The sequence below is a fragment of the Carcharhinus amblyrhynchos genome, chromosome 1 (assembly GCF_965287045.1).
Source record: "Carcharhinus amblyrhynchos chromosome 1, sCarAmb.v2.hapA, whole genome shotgun sequence".
Lineage (NCBI taxonomy): Eukaryota > Metazoa > Chordata > Chondrichthyes > Carcharhiniformes > Carcharhinidae > Carcharhinus > Carcharhinus amblyrhynchos.
This window is the reverse complement of record NC_137324.1, coordinates 23,525,650-23,539,199: the sequence shown is the minus strand read 5'-3', so window position 1 is coordinate 23,539,199 and position 13,550 is coordinate 23,525,650. Positions and strand designations below refer to the sequence as shown.

General features: G+C 43.6%; 1 protein-coding gene across 5 annotated transcripts in view; it reads right to left on the bottom strand.

The window, feature by feature from the left end:
- Positions 1 to 13,550, bottom strand: part of reep1 (receptor accessory protein 1) — an 82,919-nt gene that overhangs the window by 37,317 nt on the left and 32,052 nt on the right. For all 5 annotated transcript variants that reach the window (XM_080198190.1, XM_080198013.1, XM_080197941.1 and 2 more), the window contains exon 4: positions 7,235 to 7,355. In XM_080198190.1, coding sequence (XP_080054316.1) covers positions 7,235 to 7,355 — 121 coding nt within the window. The remainder of the gene's footprint in view (positions 1 to 7,234; positions 7,356 to 13,550) is intronic.

The following is a 13,550-nucleotide window of genomic DNA, read 5'->3' as shown; positions in this document are numbered from 1 at the left end:
TCCAAGTCACACTTCTAAGAATTTTAACTTAGACCTGAATGTTTGGCACAGGGGTTGGTATGAGTGGGGACAGTGCTCATTCCAGGCTGGTCACTGGGTGAAAACCTGACTCTCCTTGTAGAGACAGCTGACTGGTTTATTCAATAGTTTTCCTGTAACTGTTCTCAACAGACATCTCCACAATTTTGTGCTAATGCTCCTAATTTTAGGTTTGGCAGCCTAAAGTAAACATAACTCTTCAACTCTCAGCATCTGTCAACAAGCTGGAGTGATATCTGGTGCATCTATGATATCTTTTAACCTTGCCTTACCTGGCCTTGAGCCATCGAGTTGAGAATAGATACTAAACAGGAGTGGTGAAGTAAACTCTGTACTAAGCTGTTATGGGGCTGCCACGATGTTTTCCTTGTTACATTTTGTGGATGGAGAAATTACGGCTACAACAATAATTTAACAACATGGCTTTTCTGGCTGAGAGTTAAGCATGCTGGGATTTTTGGCCAACTTACAGTTTAAAATCAGGTGCAGGTTGTAAAGTTGTTCTGGCCTGGGAGCTTTGATCTGAAGCTTCCCAGGTAAGGTAAGTTGTTTACATTAACTAAGACAGAGTGGCTTCAATTTTCATGGCTGTTATGCATAGTATATGTCAAATGAACTAAGTGTAATGGCATCGTTCCAAAGTAATTTCACTGGAAGTTCGAGCATGTGATTGGTTTCTGGTTACATAGTTGGATGGATGGCAGAGAATCTTCTGGAAGCGAGTGGAGAATTGTGGATAAAAAAACACTGCAGTCCTCTGTTTGCCAGCAATAACTCAAACAGACCAACCATCGCAATAAGACTTGTACCCTGAAGGATGCTTCAGAGAGAAAGAAGATAGATTCTATATCGAGGATGTTTCTTGGTCGCATTTTCCTAATGCATTAGTATCTATTTTCAATGAAATAGTTAAAGTTGATCAGTTAAAGTTAATATGCAGTTAAGAGTTAAAAGTTCCGTTGAAAGTTGATGTTCAGTTAGAGTTAAAGTTCAGTAAAGAGTTAATGAGCTAATGAGTTGTAAATGTTTACGTTCGAGTTGGTACTAGAAGTGTTGGATAAAGAAATAATTGAATTACTGTCCTTGTTTGTCTCATTAAATTGGAATGCTTGGAAGGTGTTTAAGTTAAAAGCTGTGCAACTGAAAGCACTGTTGCTAAGTTTGCAGATGGTACAAAGATATGCAGAGGGACAGGTAGTATTGAAGAAGCAGGGGGGCTGCAGAAGAACTTGGACAGGGTAGGAGAGTGGGCAAAGAAATGGCAGATGGAATACAATGTGGAAAAGTGTAAGGTTATGCACCTTGGAAGGACACATGAAGGCACAGACTATTTTCTAAATGGGAAATGCTTAGGAAATCAGAAACACAAAGGGACTTGGGAATCCTTGTCAAGATTCTCTTAAGGTTAATGTGCAGGCTTAGTCAGCAGTTCGGAAGGCAACTGCAATGTTAACATTCATGTCGAGAGGTCTAGAATACAAGAACAGGGATGTACTTCTGAGGCTGTATAAGACTCTGGTCAAACTCCATTTCGAGTACTGTGAGTAGTTTTGGCCCCCGTATCTATGGAAGAGGGTGCTGGCCTTGGGAAGGGTCCAGAGGAGGTTTACAAGAATGATCCCTAGAATGAAGGGCTTGTTGTATGAGGAATGGTTGAAGACTCTGGGTCTGTACTCTTTGGAGTTTAAAAGGATGAGGGGAGGTCTGATTGAAACTTGGAGGATACTGCAAGAACATAAGAACATAAGAAATAGGAGCAGGAGTAGGCCATCCAGCCCTTCGAGCCTGCCCCGCCATTCAATAAGATCATGGCTGATCTGTCACTGCTCAGTTCCACTTTCCCGCTTTCTCCCCATAACCCTTAATCCCCTCTCTTATCAAAAACCCATCAACCCGCTTCTTAAAAATATTTAGCGAGGCAGCCTCCACCACTTCAACGGGCAGAGAATTCCAGAGATTCACCACCCTTTGAGTGAAGAAGTTCCTCCTCAACTCCGTTCTAAACCGCCTCCCCTTTATCTTGAGGCTGTGCCCCCGAGTCCTACTGTCTTTTTTGAGCGGGAAGAGTCTCTCCACCTCTATCCTATCCATCCCATTCATCATCTTATACGTCTCAATGAGATCTCCCCTCATTCTTCTAAACTCTAACAAGTACAAGCCTAGTTTATTCAGCCTCTCCTCATAGCTCAACCCCCTCAACTCCGGTATCAGCCTAGTAAACCTCCTCTGCACTCCCTCCAAGGCCAAAATATCCTTGCGCAGGTGCGGCGCCCAAAACTGCACACAGTACTCCAGCTGCGGCCTCACCAATGCCCTATACAGCTGCAGCAAGACCTCCCTACTTTTATATTCAATCCCCCTCGCTATGAAGGCCAGCATCCCATTCGCCTTCCTGACCACCTGCTGCACCTGCAGGCTGGGTTTTTGCGACTCATGCACAAGGACCCCGAGGTCCCTCTGCACAGTCGCCTGCTGCAGTTTTTCGCCACGTAAGTAATAGTCCTTCCTACCATTATTCCTACCAAAGTGGACCACCTCACACTTGCCAACATTAAATTCCATTTGCCATTTCCTGGCCCATTCGCCCAGCCTATCTAGATCCTTCTGCAGACTCTCCACACCCTCCGCACAATTTGCCTTTCCCCCAATCTTGGTGTCATCAGCAAATTTCGACACCCTACACTCGGTTCCCTCCTCCAGATCATCTGTATAAATGGTAAATAGCTGAGGCCCCAGCACCGACCCCTGGGGCACTCCACTAGTCACCATCCGCCAATCCGAATAGCACCCGTTGACCCCCACTCTCTGCCTCCTATTTGACAACCAATCCTCTATCCACGCTAACACCCTACCCCCAACTCCATGTCCCCTGACCTTCTGCAATAACCTCTTGTGAGGTACCTTGTCAAACGCCTTCTGAAAATCCAGAAAGACCACATCCAGAAAGGCCTGGAAAGAGTGGACATGGAGAGGATGTTTTCACTAGTAGGAAGAACTAGAACCAGAGGGCACAACCTCAGGCTAAAGGGACGATCCTTTAAAACAGAAATGAGGAGGAATTTCTTTGGCCAGAGAGTGGTGAATCTGTGGAACTCTTTGCCACTGAAGGCTTTGGAGGTCAGGTCATTAAGTGTCTTTAAGACAGAGATAGATAGGTTCTTGATTAATAAGGGGATCAGGGGTTATGAGGAAAAGGCAGGAAAATGGGGATGAGAAAATTACCAGCCATGATTGAATGGCAGAGCAAACTCGATGGGCCGAGTGGCCCAATTCTTCTCCTATGTCTTATGGTCTTATGTTCTAATTTAAAACTATTATTTCTATCAAATAGCCAGACAAAGTCACAGAGTGGTTTCAAGATGATTTGTTAAAGACTCTAATTTAAGTCATCAAGACCGGTCAGAGTGCAGAATTCAGAAATACACAAGCACATATAGTTTCAAATTAAGTTACAAGTAGTTAGCATATACCAATCAAGGCATGGGAGTTATCTCTATCCACTCACAGTTATTAAGAGCACATCATGCACAAATAAGGATATAGTGTCCAATTATAACTTGTGCATGTTGTATCATCAAGCAATGATAGCTATATCTCTGACCAATGGTATATCAATCCCCTTTTCCACTGTTCCTTGTTCTGATGGACAAACATGAGCTCCAGCTGCACAGTTAAATGGTCCTTGACTCTTAACTGGGTCTGCTTTGATCAAGATTTGTGCTTTTCACATAGCTTTCCCTGTGTGACTGAGATTCAGCTTTAAACTTGTGTGACTATTAAACCTTACGGTAGCAATGAAGAATCTCTACCAAAATATCCTATTCTCAGTGCCTTTTTCACAAGCAAGCTCGGAAATTCCACTGACACAGCGGCATCAACTGTTTACAAATGATTTAATGTCTTGAGTGACAGAGTCAAAGGTATAGTTGGTAAATTTGCTGAGAACACAAGGATAGGTAGGAAAGTAAATTGTGATGAGACCAGAAAGGGATATATGTTGGTTAAGTGAATGGGCAAAAATCTGGCACATGGAGAAAATTGTGGGAAAATGGGAAATTCTCCATTTTGGCAAGAAGAATCAAAAAGGAAACAGATTTTCTAAATGGAGAGAGATTGCAGAACTCTGAGATGCAGAGGGATCTGGAAATCTTAATGCACAGTAGTTAGCACTGCTGCCTCAAGCACCAGGGACCCAAATTCGATTCCTGGCTTGGGACACTGTCTATGTGGAGTTTACACGTTCTCACTGTGTTTGCATGGGCTTCCTCCCACACTCCAAAGATGTGCGGATTAAGTGCATTGGCCATGCTAAATTGCTCCTTAGTGTCAGGAGGACTAGCTAGGGTAAATGCCTGGGGTTATGGGGATAGTGCCTGGGTGGGATTGTCGTTGGTGCAGATTTGATGGACTGCACTGTAGGATTCTACAAATCACAATAAGCTAATATGCAGGTACAGAGGGTAGTTAGGAAAGTTAATAGAATGTTATTATTTATTGCGAGGTGAATGGAACACAAAAATAGGGAGGCTCTGCTTCAGTGGTACAAGGCCACACCTGGGGTATTGTGTACAGTATTAGTTCCCTTATGTAAGGAAGGATGTAAATGCACTCTAAACAGTTCAGAAAGTGATTACTAAGCTAGTATCTGGAATGGACAGGCTGTCTAATGAGGGAAGGTGTGATAGGCTAGGCTTGTATCCACTGGGGTTTAGAAGACCAAGAGGTGACTTGATTGACAGATGTCCTTTGGGGCCTTGGCAGAATGAATGTGGAGAGAATGGTTCTCTTGTGGGAGAATTTAGAATTCAGGGCCACTGTTTAAGACAGAGGTGAGAGAAATATTTCCTCTAAGAGGGTTATGAGTCTCTGGAACTCTCTTCCTCAAAACGTGGTGGAAGCAGTAGATAGATTTGTGTTTAATTGGGGGGGGGGGACGGTGGGGTATTGAAAGGATATCAGGGGGTTGACAGGAATGTGGGATTGAGGTCTGTCGGTTTTGAAGTCCTAGACTTCCTAACATACAAACCATAAATCAGTATGGATGGGCAACAACACCTCCTCCACAATCATCCTCAACTGAATTTTCTGGGTAGAACTGAGAAATAAGAAGGGGGAAATCACTTTGACTGGGTTGTACTATAAGCAAGTATGTAAGGAGATTACAGATAGCTCCAAGAAAAACAGGGTATTAATGATAGGGGATTTTAACTTTCCCAACATTGACTGGACGGCTATAGTATTAGAGGGTTGGATGGGGAAAAAATTGTTGAGTGTATTCAGGAGGAATTTCTCATTCAGTATGTAGATGGGTGAACTAGGAGCTGCTACTCTGACAGATGGCAGTTGCTCTCTGCTTTTGTCCCACTGCCTCCCTTCTTTTATACCCGTGATGCCATAATAGGATAGGTCGTAGGTTGCCAAACCATCAGATTTAAATTTAATAGGTTCTTGGTGTCTAAGTGCCTAATTCAAGTTGATTGGCTAAATTCAAGAATTCAAAAAGCCTGAAAGCGTGTTGTCTTGGTAACACTGCTCCTTGGCCTTCCAACACAATACAAATATGTACTTGCATTTTCTCTTAACTTTCTGAGCACAGAGAAACCAGCACCTTTTAAAGGGACCATACAATACTTTCTCCCTAGCATTTTACAATTTGACAAACACCAATCTACAATTACTCTACTCAACTTTGCAACCATAGAAAGCATTCTTTTAGCTGCATCACAGCATGGTATGGCTCCTACTCTGTCCAAGACTGCAAAAAGCTACAAAGGGTTGTGAATGTAGCCCAAACCAGCCTCCCATTCACTGACTCTGTCTACACTTCCCACTGCCTCGGAAAAGCAGCCAACATAATCAAGGACCTAATGCACCCCAGACATTCTCTCTTTCTCCTTCTTCCATTGGGAATAAGATACAAAAGTCTGAGGTCACGTATAACCGACTCAAGAACAGCTTCTTCCCTGCTGTCGTCAGACTTCTGAATGGCCCTATCTTACATTAAGTTGATCCTTCTCTACACTCTACCTATGACTGTAACATTACATTCTGCTCTCTCTCCTTTCCTTCTCTATGTATAGTATGCTTTGTCTGTATAGTGCGCAAGAAACAATACTTTTCACTGTATACTAATACATGTGACAATAATGAACCAAATCAAAATGTTACATCTAGATCTTATTGAATGGGGGAGCAGGGTTGAGGGGGCTGAGTGGCCTACCCCAACTCCTAATTTGTATATTCATATGTAATAAAAGTATTAAATTGACCAGTTCAATACAATGAAGAGCATTGGGATCTAAGTTGATATTGTTGCTTCTGTTTCTGAAACCAGCCTGACCTCCAAGGGCACTCCGACCTCTGGCAAATTGATCGGGGCCTTTCTCTAGGTGACTCCTGCATCCATTTCTAATCTGGTTGCTGAAATGCATACATAACGCCAAGTTGAATAACAGCTTGGGATCCTGTTCAGCACAGAGCTGTGGCTTGAGTCATTTAATCGGTATTTTATCTTCAGGATACTGTCATGTAGTTTAAGACTGAAAGCAAAGGGGTCGATTAATATTTCCCTCCTGTGTTTTCAGTTTACTAAGCAGCCTATGGAAAAAGAGCACTTTACTATATTCACGGTAATATCGCCTTGTGCTTACAGTGTTGCCTGGTTTCTGTATTTGATTTAAGTGTGAACAAATATTGTAACGATCTGGTCTGATGTGCTGTTATTGATGTTTGAATTTATAAGAAAGGCGGCAGGAATCCTCCCTAAATTTCACCTGACAGAACCCTTCACAAAGATCAAGACAATAAAACATTCCCGTTGGCGGAAAGATCAAGAACTACAGGACTCCAATTGAAGGTATTTGGCAAAAGAAGCAACGGTGATTTGAGGAAAGATCTTTTTTATACAGCGAGTGTTTAGGATTTGTAATGCACTGTCTGAGAGTGAGGAGAACTGAGACCCTTCGAAACAGAACTGGACATCTGTAAAAGTAAACCCAGGATTATGGTGAAAAGACAGGGAGCGGGGCTGAGTGTGTTGCTCTGACAGAGAGCTGACACAGACACAATGGGCCCAATGGCCTCCTTCAGTGCAGTAACTGTTCTAGCATTGTAAAATAATTAGAGTTTAAGGGTACTCAGGCATATAAGAACCAAGTGTATTGGAAAAATGAAGTTACGTCGCTGGCTTTCTCACCTGCTCTTTAGAAGAGAGAGTTGGGTGCACAAACTTCCTATAGAGAACGCTGGAGCCTTTTGTGTAAGGGGAGAGCAGCCAAATAACAAAAGCAATTTTCAGCTCATAATAAAATGGAAACCTGCGGGGACAAGCAGAGAAACGTCTGTGATTATACACTTCAAATACTGCCAGGCCAACTACATATATATCACGAGACAGAAGAAGATAATAAGCAATTCTCATGCATAATTACACAGTCACATAAACCCTAATGTTCTTCACTCACACACACATACTCACATGGGTGGGTTTTAAGTGGATGAGAGACATGTGGGCGAATCTCGTTGAAATTCATTGGAATAAAAATTAATACCAAGAAGCTGCAAAATTTGGACCAAAAACGTGCAAGAGACAGGCAAATACAATGGGTGAAATCTTCCCCAAAAATGGCAGTGTTCCAGTGTGAGAAACGGAGTGTCAGAGTGTTTCTCACCGACAGCGCTGGCATGTTTTGGTCCGAATCTTACAGCTCATTAGTGTTAATTTTTATTCCAATGAGTTTCACACGATTCACCCGCTATGTAACGATTTAACTGCAGCAAGCTGAGGAGCTTCTCAGCACTCCCCAGAACCTGTTCCACAATGGTTGCCTGCACCACACTTCATAGAGGGGATCTTCACCAGACTGCCTGCTGGAGTGGCACAGAGGTGGGAAACCCTGTACCCTCGCTTCAGGGGACGGCTGGATATCAGGGTGACCACCCCTGCCTGGAATGCAATGGCAGCCCCGGGGAGACACCGAAACGTGGCAGCGGAGGATTAAGAAACCGTAGGCACTTAGACAGCGCAGGTGAATATAGATACGATTGCAGATAGGTCATCATTTTGTTCTGAACGTTTTGTATTAAATGCCATCAAGCTTGTGGGAACCACCTCTCTCACTGTGCGCCTCATCCCTGTGGAGTGTGAGAATGGTAGTGCCATGTCCCTCTCACCCTCTTGCCAGCCCTCCCCTCCCCTCCCCCACCCAAACTAAGGAAGGACATTAATTTGGCTGCAATTTGGACATGAACCCAAGAAGCAGGACATGGAACGCGCTGCCTTCACAACCCTTTTAAAGGTAGGGGCACCCTGACATAAAGGAAAGAGAAGGAGTGCAAGTGATGCCTCCCTGAAATGGTGATTCTGGGACCCCCCTCACCCCCACCACCTCCGCACCCTTCCCAGCCCCCCCCACATCCCCTCAGCCTCCCCACCACCCCCACCACCTCCCCCGAGTATTCTTTGGTTCCCCCTGAGCAGTGCACACCACAGAAGGCACTGGCTACCCGAGGGCTCACCTCTGAAATCCCCCTTGGAGGTGAGGGTGCCAGCTTCACACTTCTATGAAGCTGCTGTAAATGGTGCTGGCGTGACGCCACTCTGGTGCCCACTGAATATCTGGTGAGGTGGGGGGGGGAAGTCCCGGAGAGAGTGTCTGCTAATGCGTTACTGTCTGTGCGGAGTCTGCACGTTCTCCCCATGTCTACGCGGGTTTCCTTTGGGTGCTCCAGTTTTCTCCCACAGTCCAAAGTTATGCAGGTTAGGCTGATTGACCTTAATAAATTGCCCCGTAGTGCCTCAAAGTGTGTAGGTTAGGGGGATTAGCCCGGTGAATAGGTGGGGCCTAGGTAAGAAGCTCTGTCGGAGAGATGGGGCATTCTCAATGAGCCGGTTGTCTGCCTTTTGCACTGTAGGGATTCTATGATAATTACACACTAATATATTAAAATGAACTTGCTGCAGTCCCACGGCATGTTTCATACCATTCCACCGGACCTGGAAGATTGGAACTTGGAAACTCACTACACGAATTGCGCTCTCTAGATTTTGATCGCGTGCCCAGTCCCACAGACGGAGAGCGTGGGCTCAAAATCACCCGCAACATTTCCAGAGGGGGCTGGACAGAATAGACAGGGAGAAACTGTTCTCGATCAGAAAAGAATCAAGAACAAGGGGACCCCGACTTAAAATGGTTTGCAAAAGGAGCAAATGTGATGCGAGAAAAAGCTTTTTCACACAGCGAGTGGTTCGGGTCTGGAATGCACTGTCTGCCAGCGTGGTGGAGGCAGATTCAATTCAAGAGGGTTTAGACGTTTACTTGAATGGAAACAATGTACAGGGCTTTGGGGAAAAGGCAGGGGAATAGCACTAAGTCACGATGCTCGTTTGGAAAGCTGATGCAGAACATGATGGGCCAAATAGCCTCCATCTGCACCCTAACATACCCTGCCGCTGCTGCCAGCAAAGGGAGAATTTGGCACTCAGCCAAGTCTCCAATCACTGCAGTGGTCTGTTAGCATAGATTTTCACAAGGTAAATACTCTGATTAAACGGAGGGTATTTATTTTGGTGAAATAACAGAGTACATTCATAAAGGAAATGTAATAACTGGTGCCCAGGACCCTGCTGAATATAAATATGTGAATATTAATGGAAGTTACATAGAACATTGAACATTACAGCACAGCACAGGCCCTTCGGCCCTCAATGTTGTGCCGAGCTATGTCCAATCCCAAGATCAAGCTATCCCACTCTCTATCATTCTGGTGTGCTCCATGTGCCAATCCAATAACCGCTTGAAAATTCCTAAAGTGTCTGACTCCACTTTCACAGCAGGCAGTCTATTCCACACCCAAACCACTCTCTGAGTAAAGAATTTACCTCGGACATCCCTCCTATACCTCCCATCATGTACCTTATAGTTATGCCCCCTACTACCAGCTATATCCACCCGAGGAAATAGTCTCTGCACGTCCACTCTACCTATCCCTCTCGTCATCTTATAAACCTCTATTAAGTTGCCTCTCATCCTCCTCTGCTCCAAAGAGAAAAGCCCCAGCTCCCTCAACCTTTTCACATAAGACCTACCCACCAAACCAGGCAGCATCCTGGTAAATCTCCTTTGCACTCTCTCCAATGCTTCCGCATCCTTCTTATAGTGAGGTGACCAGAAGTCAACACAATATTCCAAATGTGGCCTCACTAACATCCGGCAACATAAAGTTTAAAGTTTATTTATTATTGTCACAAGTAGGCTGACATTAGCACTGCAATGAAGTTACTGTGAAAATCCCCTAGTTGCCACACTCTGGCACCTGTTCGAGTACATTGAGGGAGAATTTAACACGGCCAATTCACCTAACCAGCATGTCTTTCAGTCTGTGGGAGGAAACCGGAGCACCCGGATTAGATCCACGGAGACACAGGGAGAATGTGCAGACTCCGCACAGACAGTGATCCAAGCCGAGAATCAAACCCGGGTTGTTGGCACTGGGAGACAGCAGTGCTAACCACTGTGCCACATGGTAGCAAGTTGGTTAAAGGACAGATATACCAAGTGATAATAGATGGAGGTGTTTTTCATTCTAAAAGTATGTAAACATTATGGTGCCCTGGGGTCAGTCGGAACTGTTTATAGATAAATAAACTGAATTTGGGCATCAGGGCACAGCATCAACATTTGCAGATGGCAAATATGGGAGACATAGTTAACTGTGAAGATGACTGCAAGCAAAATCTGAAGTGACTAGAGTGAGTTGGTGGATGGCAGGTGCAGTTAAAAACACGGAGAAATGTTAGGGATATCTTTTAGAACGAGAGGAAGAATAATATATACAAAATGATAGCATTTTACAAGGAATGAAGAGCAAAGAGACTCTCTCAGACACGTAAATTTTTAAAGTTAGGGGGACAAATTTATACAGCTATTAAAAAGAAACCTCTGCGGTTCTATGTTTTAATAATGGTATCAAATAGCTGAGTTGGTGCAGAACGCAATGCAGAACGACCAACAGCATGGGTTCAATTCCCGAACCGGCTGAGGTTATTATGAATCCTCTCAACCTTGCACCTCAGATTAAATCACCACCAGTCAGCTCTCTGCTGAAAGGGGACAGTAACCTATGGCCATCTGGGACTCTGGTGGTTTTACTTTTACTATCAAACATAACTGAAAAGAGGTAACGCTGGACATATGCTACTTATTGGTTAGTGTGATAATGCCCAGGACTTAACATGAGGAATCCCTGATTGACCTCCTAACAGGGCTCGTAGAATACGAGTTCCCATGGTAATAGCTAATTAAACAGCTGGAACTCGTATCCTAAGCCCTTCACAAAGCAGGCCCAAGAGCGGGTCCATTATTCTATTGTCCTAGATGTGACTTGTATAAAAGCTTGTGGTTTAACTTTTGTTTTATAAAATAAAACACTGTTTCTTTCCAGTTGGCTTCTTGAGTTATTAGAGTTAGGATACAGTTTTTGGTAGGTACTTTTGGAGCAATCGCAGGACGATGGAGAGGCTGCAGAAGAGATTGACTGGGATTGTCCTGTGGATCAGAAGCTTTGAAAGTGGGAAATTTATCATGATAAAAAAGGCGGCTAAGAGAATTGATAGAGGTACTCAGACTTATAAAAGTTAAGTTTAAGTATTATTAGTGTTACAAGTAGGCTTACATTAACACTGCAATGAAGTTACCGTGAAAATCCCGTAGTCACCACACTCAGATACACTGAGGGAGAATTTAGCAAACTAATCCTCCTAACCAGCACATCTTTTGGACTGGGAGGAGACTGGAGCAAACCCATGCAGACACAGGGAGAATGTGAAGACTCCACACAGATAGTGACCCAAGCTGGGAATTGAACCTGGGTCCCTGGTGCTATGGGGCAGCAGTGCTAACCACAGTGCTACTGTGCTGGTGTGTTCTGAAAAGGTAAATGGGAGAAAACTACTTTCATTGATTTATGAGGCAAAAATCAAAGAACATTCACCAATAGAAGGAAAGGAGAAGATTGGAGCATTATTTTCATACGAGTAATTTTTTTTTAGGGCAGATTACTTGGTCACAGTAGGAAGTCTCACAACACCAGGTTAAAGTCCAACAGGTTCATTTGCTAGCACGAGCTTTCGGAGCGCTGCTTCTTCATCAGGTGAGTGCACCTGATTTCAAAAGGATTTCCACATGAAGAGGAGAAATCCGTCGAGCTGGGCAGAAAGAGCAGAGCAATAGGCCTAAACCTGCAGCCACATCAAGAGACAGCAGAATTCTGACCACCCACAAAACATACTCCACTAACAGTGGGTGTGCTTTGATTGGACAGTTAGAGAAGAAAGAAATGGGGCAGATTTACCTCTTCTTAAACACGTGTATATTGGATCACCTGGCCATACAGAGGAAACTCACATTCCCTATCTGTTTTTCTGAGCTTATTGGTGCTGGTGGATTGAACAGGTTCCATTTCAAGTGGGAAATCGAGGAATACGGGGATAGGGCAGAATAGTGCGGTTGAGCCATGATACTAATAAATGGTGGAGCTAGTTCATGAAGCCATATGACCCATTCCTCCTATTTCTTATTCTCATATTAAGTGTAGTTAAGAATTGATTTCAAGAAGAAATTAGTTATCGCTCTTGGGGCCAAAAGAAAAAAAAAACTTAAATACACTGGATTACATTTACAAAGTTAAAGAATTAAGCCTTTTAATCATTTCCCCAGAAAATTTCTACTCAGTTGGACTAAATCTTCTTTTTAGGCAACAGTCCCTATAGATAATTAATCAGTGAAAAAAATCCAGTATTGCAAGGCACTCACTGTTGCTATAGGGGAGATATTTCACAGAATTTCACTCTCCCTCTCACTTGATAATGGAAGTCCAAGGCTTTAAATAAAGCCCTGTTTTCTAGACGAAACAGGGGCTTCTCTGGGGTTTCTGGCGATGGTTCATTTTGCTTCATTCACAGCTGTCTCTCAGCAGAACAGACAGCAGCTTCTTAAATGGCCATTTTCACTTTCACCTTTAAACTCTTCGTTTTCATCCTTCTTTGGGATTTAACTTTCCCAGAATATAAAAACCTTTAATGTTTTTCCTATGGCCACTACTTTCAGGTAATACAAACTTTGCCTTATTTATTTATGATCCTTGCTAATTGTAAATCTTGTTATTTCACTTTCATTTTCAACAATTAAAAGTCCAAATCTTTCCAAGGTAGAAATGTCAATTACTAGGGGACATAGGTTTAAACTGAAAGTGGGAAAGACTGAAGCAGATGGCCTACTCCTGCTCCTATTTCTTATGTTCTTATGTTCTTATGTTCTTATTAGATGTGAGAGGCAAGTTTTTTACACCGAGGGTGTTAAGTGGAAGGCGCTGCCAGGGGAGGTAATAGAAGCAGATACAATAGCAACGTTTAAGAGACTTCTTGACCTTAATAGGCAAGGAATAGAGGAATGCAGGCCATGTAGATGCAGAAGCTCTTTAGTTTAGAATGGTGTCATGTATTGGCGCAGGCT